Source organism: Chiloscyllium plagiosum, unplaced genomic scaffold, assembly GCF_037043375.1.
Source record: "Chiloscyllium plagiosum isolate Xiang-an unplaced genomic scaffold, Cpla_swu_hap1 HiC_scaffold_39, whole genome shotgun sequence".
NCBI classification, from domain to species: domain Eukaryota; kingdom Metazoa; phylum Chordata; class Chondrichthyes; order Orectolobiformes; family Hemiscylliidae; genus Chiloscyllium; species Chiloscyllium plagiosum.
In genome coordinates this window covers 39,151,745-39,176,153 of record NW_028270177.1, presented here as the reverse complement: position 1 = coordinate 39,176,153, position 24,409 = coordinate 39,151,745, and the positions used below count along the sequence as shown (strand labels likewise).

The 24,409-nt window shown below is 42.2% G+C and overlaps 1 protein-coding gene across 1 annotated transcript in view; it reads right to left on the bottom strand.

The window, feature by feature from the left end:
• Nucleotides 1–3,792: 3,792 nt before the first annotated feature.
• mthfs (5,10-methenyltetrahydrofolate synthetase (5-formyltetrahydrofolate cyclo-ligase)) overlaps nt 3,793–24,409 on the bottom strand; it is a 61,624-nt gene continuing 41,007 nt past the window's right edge. Inside the window, exon 3 of the mRNA XM_043677637.2 lies at nt 3,793–4,330. Coding sequence (XP_043533572.1) covers nt 4,107–4,330 — 224 coding nt within the window. The 3' untranslated portion in view covers nt 3,793–4,106. The remainder of the gene's footprint in view (nt 4,331–24,409) is intronic.

Below are 24,409 nucleotides of genomic sequence, written 5' to 3'. Positions count from 1 at the left end.
GTACTCATTGCATTAAGGCATCTGACTTGGTGTAATGAGTCAATCTTGCAAGATTTTTAATAAAGACTCTTGCTTTGCTCTTTCTAATTATTGAGTCAAGTCGATTTAATTTCCATGACAATACTTAAGAGAGAAATCAGGAGGGCATAAAGGGGACATGAGATACCTTTGGCAACAGAGTTAAGGAGAATCCAAAGAGTTTTTACAAATACATTAAGGACAAAAGGGTAACTAGGGATAGAATAGGGCCCCTCAAAGATCAGCAAGGCAGCCTTTGTGTGAAGCCGCAGGAGATGGGGGAAGATGCTAAACAAGTATCTTACATCAGTATTTACTGTGGAAAAGAACATGGAAGGTATAGAATGTAGGGAAATAGATGGTGACATCTTGAAAAATGTCCATATTACGGAGGAGCAAGTGCTGGATGTCTGGAGACGCATAAAAATGGATAAATCCCCAGGACCTGATCAGGTGCATCCCAGAACTCAGTGGGAAGCTAGGGAAGAGATTGCTGGGCCTCTTACTGAGACAGTTGTATCATCGATAGTCACAGGTGAGGTGTCAGAAGACTGGAGGTTGGCTAACATAGTGTCACTGTTTAAGAAAGGTGGTAAGGACAAGCCAGTGTACAATAAACCAGTGAGCCTGATGTTGGTGGTGGGCAAGTTGTTGGAGGGAATCCTGAGGGACAGGATGTACATGTATTTGGAAAGGCAAGGACTGATTAAGGACAGTCAACATGGCTTTATGTGTGAGAAATCGTGTCTTACGAACTTGATTGAGTTTTTTGAAAATGTAACAAAGAGGACTGACGAGAGCAGAGCGGTAGATGTGATCTATATAGACTTCAGTAAGTGTTTGACAAGATTCCCCATGGGAGACTGGTTAGCAAGTTTAGATCTCATGGAATATAGGGAGAACTAGCCATTTGGATATACAACAGGCTCAAAGGTAGAAGACAGAGGTTGGTGATGGAAGGTTGTTTTTCAGACTGGAGGCCTGTGACCAGTGGAGTGCCACAAGGATCGATACTGGATCCACTCCTTTTCATCATTTATATAAATGATTTGGATGTGAGCATAAGAGGCAAAATTAGGAGGTTTGCAGATGACACCAATATTAGAGGTGTAGTGGACAGTAAAGAAGGTTACCTTAGTGGGCGGCACGGTGGCACAGTGGTTAGCACTGCTGCCTCACAGCGCCTGAGACCCGGGTTCAATTCCCGCCTCAGCCGACTGACTGTGTGGAGTTTGCACGTTCTCCCCGTGTCTGCGTGGGTTTCCTCTGGGTGCTCTGGTTTCCTCCCACAGTCCAAAGATGTGCAGGTTAGGTGAATTGGCCATGCTAAATTGCCTGTAGTGTTAGGTAAGGGGTAAATGTAGGGGTATGGGTGGGTTACGCTTCGGCGGGTCGGTGTGGACTTGTTGGGCCGAAGGGCCTGTTTCCACACTGTAATGTAATCTAATCTCAGATTACAACAATCTTGATCAGATGGGCCAATGCACTGAGAACATAGAACATTACAGTGCAGTACAGACCCTTCAGCCCTCGATGTTGCGCCGACCTGTCATACCAATCTTGTCCAATGACAACTTAAATGTACTTAAAGTTGGCGAATCTACTACCATTGCAGGCAAAGTATTCCATATCCTTACTATTGTCTGAGTAAAGAAACTACCTCTGACATCTGTCCTATATCTGTCACCCCTCAATTTAAAGCTATGCCACCTCGTGCTCGCCGTCACCATACTTGGAAAAAGGCTCTCCCTGTCCACCCTATCTAACCCTCTGATTATCTTATATGCCTCTATTAAGTCACCTCTCAACCTTCTTCTCTCTAACGAAAACAGCCTCAAGTCCCTCAGCCTTTCCTCGTAAGACCTTCCCTGCATACCAGGCAACATCCTAGTAAATCTCCTCTGCACCCTTTCCAAAGTTTCCACATCCTTCTTATAATGCAATGACCAGAACTGTACACAATACTCCAAAGTGCAGCTGCACCAGAGTTTTGTACAGCTGCAGCATAACCTCCTGGTTCCGGAACTTGATCCCTCTATTAATAAAAGCTAAAACACTGTCTGCCTTCTTAACAACCCTGTCAACCTGGGTGGTGTGGTAGATGTAGTTTAATTCAGATAAATGAGAGGTGCTGCATTTTGGGAAAGTAAGTCTGAGCAGAACTTACACATTTAATAGTAAGTTCCGAGGCAGTGTTGCTGAATAAAGAGACCTTGGAGTGCAGGTTCATAGCTCCTTGAAAGTGGAGTCGCAGGTAGATAGGATAGTGAAGAAAGCGTTTGGTATGCTATCTTTTATTGGTCAGAGTATTAAGTACAGGAGTTGGGCGGTATGTTGTGGCTGTACAGGACATTGGTTAGGCCACTGTTGGAATATTGCACACAATTCTGGTCTCTTTCCTATCAGAAAGATGTTGTAAAATTTGAAAGGGTTCAGAAAAGATTTACAAGGATGTTGCCAGGATTGGAGGATTTGAGCTATAGGGAGAGGCTAAACAGGCTAGGGATATTTTTCCTGGAGCATCAGAGGCTGAGGGGTGACCTTATAGAGGTTTATAAAATCATGAGGAGCATGGATAGGGTAAATAGACAAAGTTTTTTCCCTGAGGTGGGGGAGTCCAGAACTAGAAAGTATAGGTTTAGAGTGAGAGGAGAAAGATATAAGAGAGACCTTCGGGGCAACTTTTTCACACAGAGGGTGGTAAGTGTATGGAATGAGCTGCCAGAGGAAGTGGTGGAGCCTCGTACAATTGCAACATTTAAAGGGTATCTGGATAGGTATATGAAAAGGAAGGGTTTAGAGGGATATGGGCCAGGTGCTGGCAGATGGGATTAGATTGGGTTGGGATATCTGGTCGGCATGGACAGGTTGGTCCAAAGGGTCCGTTTCCGTGCTGTACATTTCTATGACTGTATGACTCTGTTTACTTAGGACTCCCTAATTGGCCTAAGTTAACAGCCGCAATCAGGGAATTCATACTCAATGCAATCCACCTGACCAACCTTGTTCCAATCACTAAAAGGTGAGAGCACCATCTCTTTAAAGCTAGATTAATTATTCCTGAAGTTGGTCCTTTTCTCACAAGCCTATTTGCATGTTTTCATGTGTGCCCAGAAGAGGATATGATATCAATCTTTTATAGAGACACATCCTAACCTCTATGCTTTATCAAATCTAAAATTTCTAATGTTATTTTAACTGCTTTATCAATTTGTCCTGCCACCTTCAATATTTTGTGCATCAACATTCCAGTCTAGGAAGATGTCAGCATAGTGTTAACGTCATTAGACCAGTAATTCAGAGACCAAGCCTAATGCTCTAAGGTTCAACATTCAAATCACTCCATTGCAACTAGTGGAATTTAAATCAATCTATTTGAAGAGAAAAATAATGCATTGAAAGCTAGTTGCAGTAATGATCACAATAAAACAATCATTGATTGGCATAAAACCAGAGTGTATGATAGATTTGAAACATTAACTTTGCTTTCTCTCTGCAAATGTTGCCAGATCTGCTGAGTTCCTCCAGCAATATCCATTTTTGTTTCAAATTTTTTGCTTTATTTTAATTCCATTAGACCCAGCTCAGTTTTGGTCACGATCTATCAATCAATGACTCATTTGCCAAAATAAGATGGAGGAGGATGTGGAACAAAGTGTTGAAGATGAGCAGGCAAGTGACAAAAATATTGCAGATTGGTGCTAGAGTTACTGAGATGTTTTCCGCTCAATTCCTCCAGAAACAAAAAATAATTAGACCAGTTCAAACACAGTATGGCATGTGCCCACATACAAGAAGCAAACGTTTTTATTAAATCACAAAATTAATTAAAAATGGATTACAGTTGGATAAAAGTAGAGACATTATCACTGCTTTTGACTGCTTTCTGAAACAAAGCGTTCATCAGTTTTACTCATCATTAATATTTGCTACAAATAATTATCAGAAAAAAATCAGTCTTTTAAAATATAAATCATTTTACTCTTCATATGCAGATGATACTGATTCTCTTCTTTTACATGATCAATTGCTGTGTGATATTTAGAATGAATGCCAGCTCCGCTCCTCTGCACTTTTTATGAACACAACTATGAGGAGTCATACAATACCTCATCAATTTGCTTATCAGTTTCAACCACTGGGACATGGTCACAGATCTGCTCCTTGAAGGCCAGGGCAATGGTGTAGGGTCTGCCCTTTGGGTGCTGCCAGCAACGTTCCAGGTAAGTATCATAATAACCCTTCCCTCTGCCCAATCTGTTCCCAAATTTGTCAAATCCCAGGCCAGGCATCAGGATCAGATCAAGCCCTCCTGTTTAAAAGATAAATAATGGTAAGTTCATCATTGTACAGTAAAAGCTGAAACAAAATGCAAAACAACAACTTTGCAGTGACAGATTATACCCAAACATATCCTAACTTTCTATTTCAAGTCTTGTTTAGTACCCGCTAATGTTGTATTTTTATCACTTTATTTATTCTAAAAAAAAGATATAACACAGCTTTTAAACAGAAAGATGGAATTGTATTACAATCCCTGTTGGAGAACCGTAAACCAACTATAATCAGATTTACTAAGTCACTGAAATGTAGAAATTGCAATAAGTTTCCACCTTCTGTAGCATTTACTTTAACATCACTCACAATCAACACAAATTAATAAATAAACATTTCAAATAAAAATGTAAATTGTTGATAAAACATAGGTATATCTTACACAACCGCAAATAATACCCTTCAACAATGAGGGCATTATGTAAATACCAGCCCCACAATGTTTGGTCCTTTATTCTGAGGCCGGAAATGCCCTCTCAAATGGATACAAAAGACAACACAGCACTATTGACAAGGAACAGGGGAATCATGAAACTAAAAATATTTCTCAACCAATACTCTTAAAATAAATAATGATAATAAACTTCTATGTAGTACAGGTCATTATCATTATGCTGCTTGTAAGATATTTCTATATTTAAGTTGGCCACTGCACTCCCTACATTGAAGCTACAACTACATGGTAGTCTTAAATATTTATGACAATGATCTGCAGAGGTGGTTTGCAGATGTACATACAACACTCGCCATTGTCTCCTCTGATTATCATATACAATCATTCTGTTCTGTGTATATCTTATTTCAAATGAAGAAATATTTCCTCAGAATATGTTTTTGATCATCTATTCACAGATGAAGGTGTTGCTGTCTAGGTCAGCATTTACTGCCCACCCAATTGCCCTCAAGGTGATGGTGGGGAGCTATCTTCTTGAAACGTGTCTGTCCTTAGGTGTGGGTGCAGACACAATGCTGTTAGGAGGGAGTCCAGGATTTTGACTCAGTGATAAGAAGGAACAACGATATTGTTCCAGTTCTGGGTGATGGGAGACTTGGAGGGGAACTTGGAGATGGTGATGTTCCAATATATCTGCTACCTTTGACCTCTAGGTAGTACAGGTCATGAGACTGGAAAGTGCTGCATAAGGACTCTTGCTAATTTGTCGAACTGCAATTTGCAGATGGTACAGTGGTGCAGGGAGTGAATGTTGAAGATGAAGGACGTGGTGACAAACAAGTGGCTCGCTTTGTCCTGGATGGTGTCAACCCTCTTGAGCAGCCTCAGGACAATCCAAAAAGATTTACAAGCAATGAAGTATTTTGAAAAGTTTAGACACTGTTATAATGTAGGAATTTAAATTGTGGCAACCATTTTGACATAGAATTCTGATTCCAAATTTTACCAGAACTAAATGTTCAATGAGAGCATGACCAATATGTAGAGGATGGAAATGATTTTTAATAATATTATTGCAGATCTTCAGTCAAGACAAAGTACAGGTCAAAGCTTTCTGATGCAACTCAGTTCTCATTTTAAAGTTATGCATTTTGTTCTTATTAAACAGTACAATGTCATAGCATTATTACTCATATCATTAAGTATCAAAACTCTGAAGCAGATTTAGGCAATTTCTCTGCACCACAGACTGAGGTGCTAAGAACTGTAAAACTAAAGTGCTATAACATCATGCTTAGCTGGTGGAGAGTTTAGCTACGCAAATGAACACATTTGCACAGGCAGTTTTTATTACACAAGCACAAGAATTTGCAATGAAAATAAATTGCAAGAAAATACAAGCAATACTTAACAGAAGCATGGCAAGTCTGTGAAAGACTTTTACATAAAGAGTGCCAAGAAATTTGGTGTTCCTATTTCCAACACAAAGTTTATTCCAAGTAAAGTGGCTTTTTTCTGTCTGTTACTGGACAGTACAAGAACATTTTCATCTCAGTCCTTGCCTCGATTTTATCAAGCTGCTTGCCTGTCATCCAGCACTAGATAAGCAGATCTTCCTCCAATTAAATATTCAGAAACCATTATTTCTGTTCCCAATCAAGGACTCTGTTCCTCTCCTATGCAATTGTATAACACTGACCCAGTGAGTTTGAACATTTGCCACCTTTTCTTTCCCTGAGCTAAGCCTCTGACAAAATAATTGTCTCAATCATCCTTACCTCCACAATGGTGACATTGTCCATCTCAGGTTAAGCTTCAGCTCACCTGCTGAAACCGTCATCCATGCTTTCACTACATGAAACTTGATTATTCTAAGAGTCCCCAGGTCAGCATCCCATCTTGCACTCCCTTAACCTGAGCTCCTACATATTCTTCTATCCGCATACATATCCACACCAAATCTTGTTTACAATTCTGTTCACGAACTAACCTATACTGGCTCTCATCCTAAATACTTCTGTATGATTGCACTTATTTCATTGTAGTACTGTTAGAATTAAATACCATGTCCATTTATGCAGTGATTAAAATTATAATTTTCGGAAACTAACTACAAACATATGATAGATCAGTCATACAGTCACTGAGATACACAGCATGGACACAGACCCCTCAGTCCAACTCATCCATGCCGACCTGATATCATAAATTAATCTGGTCTCATTTACCAGCACTTGGCCCTTTAAACCCTTCATATTCATATACCCGTCCAGATGTCTTTTAGATGGATTAATTGTACCAGCTTTCACCACTCCCTCTGGCAGTTCATTCCATATACGCACCACCCTTTGCATAAAAAAAAGTTGCCCGAGGCCTCTTTTAAATCTTTCCCCTCTCGCCTTAAACCTACATCCTCTAGTTCTGGACTCCACCAACCCAGAGAAAAAACCTTGTTGATTTACCCTATCCATGCCCCTCATGATTTTATAAATCTCTATAAGGTCACCCCTCAGCCTCCGACACTCCAGGGAAAACAGCCCCAGCCTATTCAGCCTCTCGCTACAGCACAAAGCTTCCAAACCTAGCAATATCTTGTAAATCTTTTCTGAACCCATTCAACTTTCACAACATCCTTCGGATAGGAGGGAGACCAGAATTTCACACAATATTCCAAAAGTGGCCTAACCAATATCCTCTACAGCCACAATATGACCTCCCAAAATCTATATTTGATGCTCTGAAAATTAAACGAAAGCACACTAAGCATCTTATTCACTATCCTATCTACCTGCAACTCCACTTTCAAGAAACTACGAACCTGCACTCCCAGGTAGCATAGAAGAAAGTGAGAACTACAGATGCTGGAGATCAGAGTCAAGAGTGTGGTGCTGGAAAAGCACAGCGGGTAGGGCAGCATCCACAGCAGAATCGATGATTCGGATATAAGCCCTTTATTAGGTATTCCTGATGAAGTGCTTATGCCGAAACATCGATTCTCCTATTCATCGGATGCTGCCTGACCTGCTGTGCTTTCTCAGCAACACACTCTTGACTCCAAGGTCTCATGTCCACCGCTCTGCCCTCATCAAATTCCTTTGTTACGCCTTCCAAAAACTCAATCAAGTTAGTGAGACATAATTTTCCAAGCACAAAGCTGACTATCTCTAATCAGTCCTTGCCTTTCCAAACACATATAAATCCTGTCCCTCAGGAGTTCCTCCAACACTTGCCCACCACTGATGTCATGCTCATCGGTCTATGGTTTTCTGGCTTTCCTTACCACCTTTCTTAAATAGTGGCACCATGTTAGCCTACCTCCAGTCTACCAGCGCCTCACCTGTGATTATCGATGACACAAATATCTCAGCAAGGAGCACAGCAATTTCTTCCCTGGCTTCCCACAGATTTCCAGGGTACACCCCTCAGGTCCTGGGGATTTATCCACCTTCATGCATTTTAAGACATTCAGCATCTCCTCCTCTGTAATCTGGACAATTTTTCAAGATATCGCCATCTATTTCCCCACATTCTGTATCTCCCATATCCTTCTCCATAATAAACACTGATGCAAAATACTCATTTGGTATCTCCCCTATCTCCTGTGGTTCCACACATAGGATGCCTTGCTAATCTTTGAGGGGCCCTATTCTGTCCCAAATTGCCTTTTGTCCTTAACATATTTATAAAATCCCTTGGGATTCTCCTTAGCCCTGTTTGCCAAAGCTATCTCATGTCCCCTTTTTGCCCTCCTGATTTTTCTCTTAAGTATACTCCTACTGCATTTATACTCTTCTAAAAAATCACTTGATCTCTGCTGTCTATATCTGACATATGCTTCCTTCTTTTTCTTGATCAGAATCCCAATTTCTCGCATCATCCAGCATTCCCTATACCTAGCAGCCTTGCCTTTCACCCAAACAGGTATATACTGTTTCTGGACCCTCATTCTCTCACTTCTGAAGGCTTCCCATTTTCCAGCCATCCCTTTCCCTGTGAACATCTGCCCCAATCAGCTTTTGAAAGTACTTGCCAAATAATGTCAAAATTGGTCCTTCACCAATTTAGAACTTTAACGTTTAGATGCGATCTATCCTTTTCCATCACTACTTTCAAATGAACAGAATTATGGTTGCTGGCCCCAAAGTGCTCTCCCACTGACACCTTGGTCACTTGCCTTGCCTTATTTCTCAAGCATCAGTCAAGCTTTGCATCTTCCCTAGTAGGTACAAGAAAATTTTCTTGTACACACACAAATTCCTCTTCACCTAAACCCTTTGCATTATTGCAATCCCAGTTTATCTTTAGAAAGTTAAAATCCCCTACTATAACCCCTTATTATATTACCATAAGACATAGGAGCAGAAATTACACCATTCAGCCCATTGAGTCTGCTCCGCCATTCAATCATGGCTGATAAGTTTCTCAACCCCATCCTCCCCATAACCCTTGATCCCCTTGATACTCAAGAACCTATCTATCTTGATCTTAAATATATTCAATGACCTGGCCTCCATAGCCTTCAGTGGCAATGAATTCCACAGATTCACCACTCTCTGGCTGAAACAAATTCCCCTTATCTCTATTCTAAAAGATTAGATTAGATTACTTAGTGTGGAAACAGGCCCTTCGGCCCAACAAGTCCACACCGACCCGCCGAAACGCAATCCACCCAGACCCATTCCCCTACATTTACCTCTTCACCTAACACTATGGATTTAGCATGGCCAATTCACCTGACCTGCACATTTTTGGACTGTGGGAGGAAACCAGAGCACCCAGAGGAAACCGACGCAGACACGGGGAGAATGTGCAAATTCCACACAGTCAGTTGCCTGAGGCGGGAATTGAACCCAGGTCTCTGGCGCTGTGAGGCAGCAGTGCTAACCACTGTGCCACCGTGCCGCCCACAAAGGTCTTCCCTTTACTCTAAGGCTATGCACTCAGGTCCTAGTCTCTCCTACCAATGGAAACAACTTTCCAACTTCTACCCTGTCCAGGTCATTCAGTATTCTGTAAGTTTCAATTAGATCCCCTTCATCGTTCTAAACTCCACTGAGTAAAAACCCAGAGTCCTCAAATGTTCCTCATATGTTAAGCTTTTCATTCCTGGGACCATTCTCGTGAACCTCCTCTGAACATGCGCCAGGGACAGTACATCCTTCCTGAGGTATGGGGCGCAAATCTGTGCACAATACTCCAAATGTGGTCTGACCAGAGCATTATACAGCCTGAGAAATACATCCCTGCTTTTATATTCAAGTACTCTCAAAATAAATGCCAACACTGCATTTGCCTTCTTAGCTACGGATTCAACCTGCAAGTTTGCCTCGAGAGAATCCTGAACTAGAACTCTTTAGTTTCTTTAGGTAAAAACAATGACTGCAGATGCTGGAAACCAGATTCTGGATTAGTGGTGCTGGAAGAGCACAGCAGTTCAGGCAGCATCTCTTTAGTTTCTTTGCACTTCAGACTTCTGAATTTTTCTCCCCATTTAGAAAATAGTCCATGCCTCTATTCTTCCTCCCAAAGTACATGACCTCACACTTTCCCACGTTGTACACCATCTGCCATTTTTTGCTCATTCTCCAAACTCCTCCAAATCCTTCTGCAGCCTCGCCAACTCCCCAAAGCTACCTGTCCCTCTACCTATCTTTGTAGCATCTGCAATCTTAGCCAGAAATGCCCTCAGTTCCTTCTTCTGGACTATTAATGTATAGGGTGAAAAGCTGTGGTCCCAACACTGAACCTTGCGGAACATGGATTTTTTAATCCCCACTCTCTACTTTCTGCCAGACAGCCAAGCTTCTGTCCATGCTAGCACCTTGCCTCTAACACCATGGGCTTACTCAGTAGCCTCCTGTGTGGCACCTTGTCAAAGGCCTTCTTGAAATCCAGACAGAAAACATCCATTGCCTCTCCTTGGTTTAACCTGCTCGCTACTTCCTCAAAGAATTCTTACAGGTAACTGAGATCTCTTTTGAAATTTGCTTCTCAATTTCACGCTGACTACTGGGAAAGTCTATAGTACAATCCCAAAAACAAGATCATCTCTTTCCTATTTCTCACTTCCACCCAAATAACTTCCCTGGATAGATTCCCAGAAATTTCCTACCAAAATACTGCTGTGATGTCAAAAACTGCACTCCCCCTCTTCTGTTGCCTCCCTTTCTATCCTTCCTATAACATTTGTATCCTGAAACATTAAGCTGCCAGTCCTGTCCATCCCTGAACCACATCTCTGCAATTGCCATGAAATACCAGTCCCATGTTCCTAACCATACCCTGAGTTCATCCGCCTTCCCTGTTAGGCCTCTTGCATTGAAATAAATGCAATTTAATTTATCAGTCCTACCTTGTTCTCTGCTTTGTTCCCACCTGTCCTGACTATTGACTTGCTCCTTGTCCCAACTGTACCAATCTCAGACTGATCTCTTTCCTCACTATCTCCCTGGGTCCCACCCCACCACCTTACTTATTTAAATCCTCCCAAGCAGCTCCAGCACATCTCCCTGACAGTATTTAGTCCCCTTCCAATTCAGGTCACTTCTACCCCAGAAGAGGTTCCAATCATCCAAAAATGTAAATCCTTCTCCCCTGCACCAGCTCCTCAGCCATGCATTCATCTGCTCTATCCTCCTATTTCTACCCTCAATAGCTTGTAGCATCGGGAGTAATCCAGATACTACTACCCTCGAGGACCTCCTTTTTAAATTCCTGTCGAACTTTCTATATTCTCCCTTCAGAATCTCATCCTTTGCCTTCCTCTGTTGTTATTTCCAATGTGTACAACAACCACCCGCTGGTCCCACTCCCCTTCGAGAATATTCTGCACTCTCTCCTGCACTTGATACTGGCACCAGGGAGGTAACACGCCATTCTGATTTCTCACTGTCACATGCAGAAACATCTGTCTGTGCATCTGACTAAAGGTTCCCAGATCACAACCGATCGGTTGGAACCTGACGTACCCTTCGTTATGTCAGAGCCAGCCTCGGTACCAGAAACATGGCTGTTCGTGCTACGTTCCCTTGAGAGTCCATCACCCCCTAAACTTTCCAAAACAGCGTACTTGTTTGAGATGGGGATAGCCACAGGAGACTCAGTACTATCTGACTGCATCTGCAGTTTTTCTAATTTCCTATAACTGCCATCCATCACACCCCCTAGCTCCTGTAAACTCCCCATTGCCTCTAACTGTCACCGTAACTGATCCATGTCATCTGATTGGATTTGTAACCAAACATACTTCCTACAGACATAATCATCAGTAACATGGAAATTCTCCCTAATCTCCCATATCCCAACAGTGAGCATGAGATAGAGGTACAAATATGTAAACAGATTACGGAAAGATGTAGGAGTAACAAGGTGGTGGTGGTAGGAGATTTTAATTTTCCCAACATTGACTGGGATTCACTTAGAGTTAGAGGTCTATTTGGAGCAGACTTTGTAAGGAGCAACCAAGAGAGTTTTCGAGAGCAGTATATAAATAGTCTAACTCGGGAAGGGGCCATACTGGACCTGGTGCTGGGGAATGAGCCCGGCCAGGTGGTTGAAGTTTCAGTAGGGGACTACAGTGGGAATAGTGATCACAATTCCATAATTTTTGGAATATTCATGGACGAAGATGAGAGTGATCCGAAAGGAAGAGTGCTAAATTGGGGAATGCCAACTGCAGCAAAATTTTACAGGAGCTGGGGAATGTAGGTTAAGAACATTTGTTTGAAGGTAAACCACATTTGATATGTGGAACGCTTTTAAAGAGAGGTTGATTCGAGCGCAGGACAGACATCTTCCTGTGAAAATGAAGGATAGAAATGGCAAGATTATGGAACCATGGTTAACAGGTGAAATTGTGAGACTAGGTAAGAGGAAAAAGGAAGCATACATATGGTCGAGGCAACTGAAGACAGACAAAGCTTTGGAAGAATATCGGGAATGGAGGACCAATCTGAAATGAGGAATTAAGAGGGTGAAAAGGGGTAAAGAGATATCTTTAGCAAACAGGGTTAAGGAAAGTCCCAAAGCCTTTTATTCACATTTAAGGAGCAAGAGGGTAACTACAGAAAGGGTTGGCCCACTCAAGGACAAAGGAGGAAAGTTATGCATGGAGTCAGAGAAAATGGGTGAGATTCTTAATGAGTACTTTGCATGGGTATTCACCGAGGAGAGAGACATGAAGAATGTTGAGGTTAGGGATAGATGTTTGATTACTCCAGGTCAAGTCAGCACAAGGAGGAAAGGAAGTATTGGGTATTCTAAAAGGCATTAAGGTGAACAAGACCCCAGGTCCAGATGGGATCTATCCCAGGTTAGAGGGACATGAGAGAGGAAACAGTTGGGGCCTTAACAGATATCTTTGCACATCCTTAAACACGGGTGAGGTCCCGGAGCTCTGGAGAATTGCTCGTGTTGTCCCCTTGTCTAAGAAAGGTAGAAGGGATAATCCAAGTAACTATTGACCGGTGAGTCTGACTTCAGGGGTAGGGAAGCTGCTGGAGAAAATAGTGAGGATTAGGATCTATGAGCTTATCAGTGACAGGCAACATGGTTTTGTACAGGGACGTTTATGTCTTACCAGCTTCATAGAATTTTTTGAAGAAGTGACAAAGTTGATTGATGAGGGTAGGGCAGTAGATGTCACATACATGGACTTCAGTAAGGCATTTGATAAGGTTCCCCATGGTAGGCTGATCGAGAAGGGAAAATCACATGGGGTCCAGGGTGTACTAGCTAGATGGTAAACAACTGGCTGAGCAGCAGGAGACAGAGAATAGTAGTGGAAGGGAGTTTCACAAAATGGAAATCTGTGACCAGTGTTCTACAGGGATCTATACTGGGACCATGTTTTTTGTGATATATATAAATGATTTAGAGGAAGGTACAGGTGGTCTGATTAGCATGTTTGCAGATGACACTAAGATTGGTGGAGTAGCAGATATTGAAGGGGCTGTCAGAGAATACAGCAGAATATAGATAGATTGGAGAGTTGGGCAGAGAACTGGCAGATGAAGTTCACTTCTGGGCAAACGTGGCGTGATACGTTTTGGAAGATCTAATTCAAGAGTGAACTATGCAGCAAATAGAAAAGTCCTGGGAAAAATTGATGTACAGAGAGATGTGGGTGTTCAGATCCATTGTTCCCTGAAGGTGGCATCACAGGTCAATAGAGTGGTCAAGAAGTCACACAGCAGGCTTTCCTTCATCGGACAGGGTATTGAGTACACGAGTTGGCAGGTCATGTTACAGTTGTATAAGACTTTGGTTTGGCCACATTTGGAATACTGCATACATTTATGGTCACTACTTTACCAAAAGGATGTGGATGCTTTGGAGCGGGTGCAGAGTAGGCTCACTAGGATATTGCCTGGTTTGGAGGGTGCTAGCTATGAAGAGAGCTTGAGTAGATTAGGATTATTTTCATTAGAAAGACGGAGTTTGAGAGGGGACCTGATTGAGGTCTACAAAATCATGAGAAGTTGTACAGGCTGGATGGAAAGAAGCTTTTTACTGAGAGTGGGGGACTCAATTACTAGGGGTCACGAGTTCAAAGTGAGAGGGGAAATGTTTAGGGGAGATATGCGTGGAAAGTTCTTTACGTAGAGAGTGGTGGGTGCCTGGAATGTGTTGCCAGTGGAGGTGGTCGAGGCAGGCACAATAGCATCATTTAAGATGTATCTAACAAATAAATGAATGGGCAAGGAGCAAAGGGATACAGACCCTTAGAAAGTAGAGAATCTGGATCAATGCAGGCCTGGAGGGCTGAAGGGCCTGTTCCTGTGCTGTAATTTTCTTTGTTCTTTGTTGTTCTTTTATTCTATTCAATAGGAAGAGCATATCACTTTGCACCTTAACAATCTACACACCCAGAAAATAGCACCACCTTACTGCTCTAAAAAACACTGCTCCAGGCTGACTTTGTACCTATAGGAGCAGCTCTGACAGCCACACTTTCTTCCATCTTGGATTACCAATTGAAAGTTAGAATTCTGTGGAAGTCATGACATGTTAAGAAGAAATGTAAAGGACTAACTCACATCATGTAACTATCCTCTGTTGGAAAGTCACTAAAATGTGGATAAGCTTAGTGAGACTTAAGATTTTGAACTAATAAGGACTGGTCAAATAATTGCGGAATGAGACAAACACATATCAATATCATTAAATGGTCACTTTTGATAATAAACAGCAAAGAAGCACTAACTCTATTTGGATCCCCTACATAACAATGGCAATGACCTAAACTTAACTCATGGTTCCATCATGCAAATACAGTTAAGTCTGACTAACCAATCAGATATGAAAATGTGTTGCTGTAAAAGCGCAGCAGGTCAGGCAGCATCCAAGGAACAGGAGAATTGACGTTTCGGGCATAAGCCCTTCTTCAGGAATGAGGAAAGTGTGCCCAGCTGGCTAAGATAAAAGGTAGGGAGGAGGGACTTGTGGGAGGGGCGTTCCTCCCTACCTTTTATCTTAGCCTGCTGGGCACACTTTCCTCATTCCTGAAGAAGGGCTTATGCCCGAAACGTCGATTCTCCTGTTCCTTGGATGCTGCCTGACCTGCTGCACTTTTCCAGCAACACATTTTCAGCTCTGATCTCCAGCATCTGCAGTCCTCACTTTCTCCCCTAACCAATCAGATAGACAGAAAAGCAGTCTTAAACAATATGGCACAGAGGTGACATGGGAATCGTGTATAAAACAAGGATTTGTATGACACTGAGTACACATTTTCATCAAGAAGCAAAGAGACACGATTTTGAAGAATCATAATTTTTTCCTAATTATGGAAAACCTAGTTTATAAAGTTCCTGAGAATACTCCCGTTCCTGTGCTGTTCTGTAGCCAGTTTGTGCTGGAAGTTGCTTTTTAATCAGCTCTCCCAACTTAGTCTGTAATTGCAATTGTCGTATCTTACAGATAAATTAAAGCAAAGGGCAGATGTTGCACTTCCCTGGTCTCGTTATTGTCATTGCCCTGTGCAGACTGCAAGTGATCTATATTTAAACCATTTTGCATTTGAGATCCATGATAAACAGCTTTGCACTATATCTAGTCAATGATATAGTGTGTTTGATAGAATATAGAAGCGTTTTATTCTATACTTAACCATGTTTTGTCTCATCTGACTGAGAACGCTTGACAAACAGCTTTAATCTGAATTAGGAAAATGTGATGTTGATTTGCGCGACTGAATCCTCTATTATCCACTACCTCGTTGAGCATAAAATGTTGATAAATCCCATACAATGTTGAAATAGTCAGTCTGAAATAACCAACAGTTAAAAGTTATTTTTGTCTTTGATAGCTGTTCACATGTTGAGAATGGATGTAACCGGGCTACATGCTTAAAATTAGTGCAATGGTGCCTGTGGTTTCCTGCTACTGTTGGCTTGCGAGGTGGTAAATTAAAGTCGATTGCCCAGAGCCCTAGCACCATATAATGCAGGTTCACACATTCACACAATTAATCAACAGATACCAAGTGTGAACATCAGATGTGAAAAATAGAATACTGAGACGAGCTACTCAAAGTGAAAGTTAGAGTGCCCCTCAGCCTTGGAGCTAGGTGTGAATTCATTTGGTTTGAAGTTTGGCCTCCCTGAATGCAACACTAAGTGCTGGGTAGAAAACAAATGCCAGAGGCTACAGTTTCTGCTCCTGACTGCTGAAAACAAAGTCAAAGATCACAACACCAGATTATTTGAAACTGGTTTATTTGAAAACACGAGCTTTGAAAACATTGCTCCTTCATCAGGTGTTAGTGAGAGATGAAGACTTTGGACACAGAATTTATAAGGAAAAGGTCAAAGGGTCATACAACTCATGCAAACTAACTGAACACACCTAAAACGTTTCTTAAATCTTTAATCAGTTTGAATGGATATGCAGATTTAAATTGATTAATATGCAAATTCCAGACTTTCTTTCAAATCACTGCTCCGAGATAACTCCAGGCAGATAATGTATTTTAAGCATGAGGTCTTGTTTGGAGTCTATCTGTATCTTTTATTTCCAAAGTAGGAGATTATAAAATGGCACATTGACTGCCTGTCTGCGAATTGTTTGCTTTTTGAACAAAATAGAATGCATCTGCAAATGCAAATTCACCTCACAGATTTATATGTGCACATGTGTGTGGATGTGTATGGTGTGTATGTGCATGAGAGAGAAAGGAGAGGTGTGTGAGAATGAGTGAGTGAGTGTGTGTGTGTGTGTGAGTGTGTGAGAGAGAGAGAGAGAGAGAGAGACAGACAGACAGAGTATATAGTGTCAAGAGGTTACCTGCCCTGTGATATGAACCCAAGATCAGGGTTGATACTGTCCTCAGTGGTATAGAACTTAGTTTTCAGCCTCTGCTCAGCGATTATGCATTGTTGCATACCTTAACGTCTGCCTTGGAGGATTTGCCCTGAAGATCGGAGGCAGAAAGTCCTGGCTCGCTGAAATGCTCCCCACTGGGAGGGAATATTCCTGTCTGGCATTTGTTGTGCTGTGTCCATTCATCCATTGTAGTACATCTGCATGGTTTTGCCAATACACCATGCTTCGGGGTATCCTTGCTTGAAGCATATGAGATATACAATGTTGGCTGAGTCACGTGAGTACATGGTCTGCTGTGCACATGGTCCAAATCTGAAATGGTAGTATCCATGTCAATGCTCTGACATGATTTACAGAGGCTGCCCTGTCTGTTGAAGATTTAGCAGTTGTTTAAAGGCAAGACGTGGAGGCATCGAGTCAAAGAGTCACAGAGATGTATAGCATGCAAATAAATCTTTTGGTCCAGGCTCATCATCTATGATGTATTGCGGGCTGTGAAGAACATGGTGCAGTCTCTCCATTCACAGGAAGTATTGGACAATGAACGGTATCGTACCAGTCATTTCCCATGTGTGTCTTCTGAGAAGGTCAATATGGTTTTTCGCATGTTGGAACTGGCAATCGTGAGGTGAGCATCATATCCCATTTTTATGAGGGCATCCCTCAAGACCTTCAGGTGTCCATCGTGTTCCTCCTCATCTGAATAGATCCTGTGTATGCATACGGCTTGTCTGTAGAGGAAGGCTTTTTAAAATATATTCAGGGTGGAAGATTGAGAAGTGCAGCATTGTGAGGTTATCCATGGGCTTGTAGTAGAGTAAGTTACTGAGGGGGCTGTCCTTGATGGAGATGTGTGCACTGAGAGATAAATAGGAGGGTGGGGCTTGTGGGGGGGGGGGAGCGAAAGTAGCTGGGAAGGCAAAATACCTGCACCTACACCACCCCACCTCACCACAATCCAAGGTCTCAAAGGATCTTTTCACATCCGACAGAGATTTTCCTATATATTCACCAACTTCATCTACTGTGTCCGTTGCTGCCAATGTGGTTTCCTCCACTTCGGGGAGACAGAATGCCAAATCATGGTGCATTTCAGGGAACATCTCCAGGACACACCTAACAACTCCACAGCCCTGTGGCTGACCACTTCAATTACCCCTCCCACTCCACCAAGGACATGCAAGCTGTGAGCCTCTTCCACCGCCAATTCCAATCCACCCAACAACTGGAGAAAGAACGCCTCATCTTCTGCCTTGGGACCCTTAAACCACATGGCATCAACATTGACTTCACTAGTTTCCAAATCTCATCCCAGATCCAAACTGCCAACTTGGTACTGCCCTCCTGACCTTTCCTTCTTCTTTCCCACCTATCCACTCCCCACTCCCCACCAATCTATCATAATCACCTCCCACCTGCATCCATCTATCGCCTTCCCAGCCCCAGCCCCATCCTCCAATTTATTTCTCAGTTCCGTTTCGCCACTCATATCCCCCCACACTCCTGATGAAAGGCTTATGCCCAAAATGTCAACTTTCCTCCTCCTCAGATGCTGCCTCATCTGCTGTGCTTTTCCATTGCCACACTTTTCAATCTCCACATCATGCAAAAGTTAAGGCATTCATAATATATTAGGTGTAAAAGAGATAGAAGCAGACCCACCATAGATGAGCTTCAGTTATCTGCTGGGTAGGCAGCTGAACTGCACAGATTCTGTGTGAGGAGTGGTGAGGAATTAAGAGTAGTTGATGGTTCTGTGCTGTTAGAACTCAGGAAGAAGTTCGAAGAATTAATAGACAGTTCCTGGAATTAACAGGTAACTAAGTATTGAAGATTTATAGAAAACTAAGAAAATGAAAAAATCATTGGCTTTGTGTTGGGAAAACCCGAGAAAGTCTAGGAAAAGGCCTGCTAGCATTAATACCTCAGTGCAGCTGAGAGTTGGATTGAAAACCTCACAAGCAGTATGAGCTTGGTGCAACTGAGCAAGATAGGAGTTTTGTGAAAAGTCCATGGCTGATGGGGCTAGCAACCTTTGAAGAGCTGGTGTTATGTTGGTAGATGAGTACTGGAGTGCACTTTCAAAATCCAGGGAACAGGGATACATGAAAGGATACTGATTGACCAGATAGGGAGCTGACATTGAGGCAGATCATGCATGAACAGTTCTTCAGGGAGGATTTCAAAGTCCAATCAGCAAATGTGAAGAACCGTGATCCTTGTAAAGCTGAATGAAATTTCATGATCAAAGTTTCTTAATGTCCGGACGGATGGCTAGGAAACTTGTGGAATTGGTCTTGATTGCAACTTGATTGGTCTTGATGTGCACTCTGAGATGCTCTACTGCAGTCTGTTACCCATATTTGGCACATGTTAATTCTGTGTTAGAAATAAGCAGTGCATTTATTGTAGAATGTTCCAACTTGCACAGGAGAATATTATTACCCGGCATGAGCCCTCACCTCCTTTCTTCCCTCCCACAAAAACGATAGGGTTTCCCTTGTTCCCACCTGCCATTCCACCAACATTCACATCCAGAGGATCATTAGCTGCCATTTCCACCAAGTCCTCCAAGAAGTCACCATCAGACACATATTTCCCTCTCCTTTCTTATCAGCTTTCCGCAGGGATCATTCTCCCCACATCTCAAGGGCACCTTCCTATGCCATCGCAGAATATTTAATACTTGCCTATTTACTTTCTCTCTCCTCAGTATCGAAGATCCTCGACATACCTTCCAAGTGAAGCAGCAAGTTGCCTCCACTTCCATCAATCTAATTGGCCATTTCAACACAGCACAGCATCATATTACCTGACCAACATCTCTGTCTTGGGCTTTCTACAGTGCCCCAGGGAAGCTCGGTGAAAACCAGAACACTGAATTTTTCACTTGGGAATCATGCAACCTTGTGGACTCAATATCACTTTTAATAATTTTAGGGCCTGAGCACCTTCTCCCATGACTTCAACCCAACCCCCATGCACCAAACCTGGTCGTCACAAAGGCTGCTACCACAATGCACCCATTTTCAGCCATTAACAGTCCCCAGGAGCAGCTATTCATTCTCTCAGGCTGACATTTACCCATTCCTTAGTCTGCCCACTTGTTTTTCTCTCCTCTGGTCTCCATCTCCACCTATCAATTACTCCTTGCCCCTCTCCACGCTTCATCATTAGCGTACATAGGTTTCAGTCAGACATCAACTAAAAATAAAACTAGATTTGTACAAAAAAAATGTGGATCCTCCTACCATCCAATTGCCAGCATGAAGTCCACCTCTCACCTTCTCCTCTAGGTGCTGTTGCCTGTCTATCTCAGAGTCCTCCACTCGCCTGTTACTCTAGATGTTGTGACTGCTTGTATCAGGATCTGCTGTTCACCTGACACTCTGAGTTCCACTGATTACTGCATCAGCATCTTCCTCTTACCTGTTTCTGTTACATCGGTTGCTTCTTGCTTTTCCTGCAGTGCTAAAATAACAATTTCTGGACGATTCCATGCAGTCTTTCTTTCTGTTTGCTTTAAATACTTATTTACATTATCCTTCCATTTGATGATCTACTTGCCAGTTAAAGTCCTTGTGACTTCACTGTTTATTCTTTCTGATAGGACCGTGGACCCGACCTGGTTCAGATGAAGCCTATCCCAATACTTCCTTCATGTCCCACACTGATGCCAGTGTCCCAGGGAACAGAATCCTTCTTCCCTGTACCTGTCTTTCAGTCAGATAAAACTAATGTTTATTCTGATGCCAATTTGCATATTGCTTCAGTAAAAATCCAGAGATTATAAACTTTGAAGATCTGTTCCATAATTTAGCTCAAGTTAAAATGCTCTTCAAACAGGACTCCTTCCTGCCTCATCGCTATACCTCCCTATGTTTCTGCTCTCAACAAGAATCCTCCAAGTCTAACTCCATTATCCTTTCAAACTGATTGCAGGTATCCCTGCTCCTGGCATCAGGATAACAACATACCATGTGGGACTCTCGATACTGCTTACAAAGACGTGATCTATCCGCATAATTATTCCATCGTCAATCACTACCACAACAAGCTCTTCTCCTCCATTTTGGGCACGCTCCTGATCCAAGGTGCTCTGGTCCATATTCTGGCTATCCTTCCACTCTATAGCTTGAGCTACTCAAGTATTAAGTACATTTCCCTTCAGAAAACATTAATTCAAGGAGTTTTGAGAAGATTTGCAGCTCGGTTTGAGGTACTGGATGTAGGTTTGCTTGCTGAGCTGGAATTTCCAGACGTTTTGTCACTTTACTAGGTAACATCTTCAGTGGGCCTCCAGTGAAGCATTGCTGATTATTCCTGCTTTCTGTTTATATGTTTGTGTATTTTTGGGTTGGTGATGTCATTTCCTGTGGGGATGTCATTTGTAGTTCTTTTTCTCAGGGGGTGGCAGATAGGGTCTAACTTGATGTGTTTGTTGATGGAGTTCTGGTTGAAATGCCAGGCTTCTTGGAATTCCTGACTTCGACTGGGAAAACACATCCACCCTAGGCGAAGCCAAACAGAGACATGCACGAGAATTCCTAGAAGCATGGCATTCCAAATGGAACTCTATCAACAAACACATCAAGTTAGACGCCATCTGCCACCCCTGAGAAAAAGAACCGGAAATGACATCACACAGGAAATGACATCTGGGAATGACATCACACAGGAAATTACATCATCAACCCAAAGAAACCTGAAAATAAAAATAGAAAGCAGGAATCATCAGCAGTGCTTCGCCCAGAGGCCCACTGAAGATGTTACCTCGTAGGGTGATGAACCGTCTGGAAATGAACCTTCCAGCTCAGTGAGCAAACCTACATCCATTAATTCAAGGAACATGGACTCAGAAGCCAGACCACCATGCTTTATTTATCTCTCATTCCTCTGGAGAAACTGCTGACAAACCATCTTTCATATTATTGCACACGACAAAACTGAAAGGGAGGGAGGGCCAATCTAGTATGCTGTATTGTGCTGACAGTGTTGATTCTTATGGTCCAGACTTGACCCCCTTTAAATATATTAAGAACATAGTCTCAACTCTAACTTTTTCTTATTTTAGAAATAAAGGTGCTGCGTTCCAGATGCAATTCAGTTGGTCAAATTACTCCTCCACGATAAGTACAAAACAATTTATTTATATGCTTGAGAACACAACAAAAGAAAAAAATAACAGAATTGGCTGAGCTGGAACTCCTTTGAAATGCTTTAACAAAGTAATAGATTAGGTAACAATTATGAATTAACTATTCCAATACAGTAACATCCCATAAGCATATCCTTGGCAAAAGGCAAAATAAATAAAATAGATTGTCTCAATACAGCTCTAGCACCTCAGGAGGAAAAACATCAAGAGAATTCAGAGAGAGTATAACAGGGAGAGATATACTGCAGCAACTGACCCAGCAACAACTTCTACTGAGAAACAAAGAAACTAAAAATCCTGGTTCTATGAGAGACTGACCACACCCCTTCGGGCTGCTTCTGTTGTTCCGCTTTAAAAAAAAACCATGGCCTCACAACCTGTTAACTTTATTCAATTTCACAATAGACAGCTTGGCACATCTGTCTTAAAACCTCTCCTTTTAAAAAGAGAATGAAGACAAAATAACCTCTTGGAGCCATACTAATGTCACATGAGCTTCTTGATCCTTGTTCGAGCCATACTCATCCAGGCAAGGTGGGACATTCCATCATAGGCCTGATCTATGCCATAAGATGGCTGTTAGGCTTTGTGAAGCCAAATCAGTTCTTCACTAAGAGTTCCCAGCCTCTGACGTGCTCTTGTAGTCACAATATTTATATGGCTGGCACAGTTCAGGTTCTAGTCAATGATAATCTCAAGGCTGGTAAGAGTCGGGTATTCTGAAATGATATTGCCATTGAACTTCATGGATATGATTAGCTACCTGATACTAGTGTCACAAAAATGTCATTTGCCACTTATCAGCCCAAGCCAGAAGATTGTCCAGGAATTACTGCATATGAACACGGACTGTGTCAGTATTTTAGCAATCACAAATGGAAGAGAACACTGTGCAATCATTTGTGACCATCCAAGTTCTGACCGTATGGCTGCATGAAGGTCACTGATGAAGCAGCAGTGACCAGCACCCTGAGGAATTCCTGCAGAGATGTCCTTGGGTGTTACAGTCAAGCCTCCCGGACAACAATTGAAGTTGCTCAATTGGCCCATTAAGCCAACTCCACCACTCAGTGAGATCATGGCTGATCTGAATGATTTTTCTTTGGAGTTCAGAACTAAAAACTGCAGATGCTCGAAATCAGAAAGAAAAGCAGAAACAGCTGAAGAAACTCAATAGTCTGGCAGCATCTGTGAAGAGAGAGAGTTAACATTTCGGGTCCAGTGACCCATCTTCAGAATGGAATTCTCGACTCCACATTCCTGCATTCTCCCGATTAATGCTCCATTCCCTGGCTGATGAAAAATTCAGCCTTGAATATATACCTAACGACACAGCATCCAAACCTCGATGTAGTAAAGAGTTCCAAGTACTGACAGAGGTTATTCCTCATCACCGTTTGAAGCGAGCAAAGCCTTACTCTGAAATTCTGCCCTTATATTGTCCCACAAGGGGAGACAACCTTTTAGCATCTACACTGTCAAGCTCCCAAGAAGCTTTTATCAGTCCAGGCCCAATCTACTCAACCTCACCTCATAAGAAAATTCCTCCACGCCCAGAATAAACCTGTTGAACCCTCACTGGTCTGTTTCTAATGCCAGCATATCTTTCCTTAGATAAGGGGACAAAACTGTTCACAATATTCTATGACAAGTTGGTGTTGGACTGGGGTGGACAAAATTAAAAATCACACAACACCGAGTTACAGTCCAACAGGTTTATTCTGAAGTATTTCTATTCTAGGAGAGGTTTAGCTACTGCGTTGCACAGTTTGAGTAAGACGTCATGATTTTTATACTCCATTCCGTTTGAGATAAAACCAACATTCCATTCACCTTCCCTAACACCTGCTGCACTTGGGAGCTAGTTCTTCTTTGACATACATTGCACTATTTCCTCCCTCCCCTGTACCAAATTCCCATTCTTCCAAATTCCTGACTTTTCCTGATTGAGTGCTGTACTCTTCTCCTGACCACATTCTGGAAAAATGAGTTTGACTGGGAATTGGAGCAATGAATCTAAATTGTCAGCACAATAGAGATGCAGGAGGATAAACAGTATATGGTGTATGGTATTTGATTGGAGGAACAGTTGGAGAGGATTCATGGCAGCAAAGATCATGTTCATGTATTGAAAAATACTACAAGGACAAAAACACTGTCAAGAGAAACTAAATGGTACA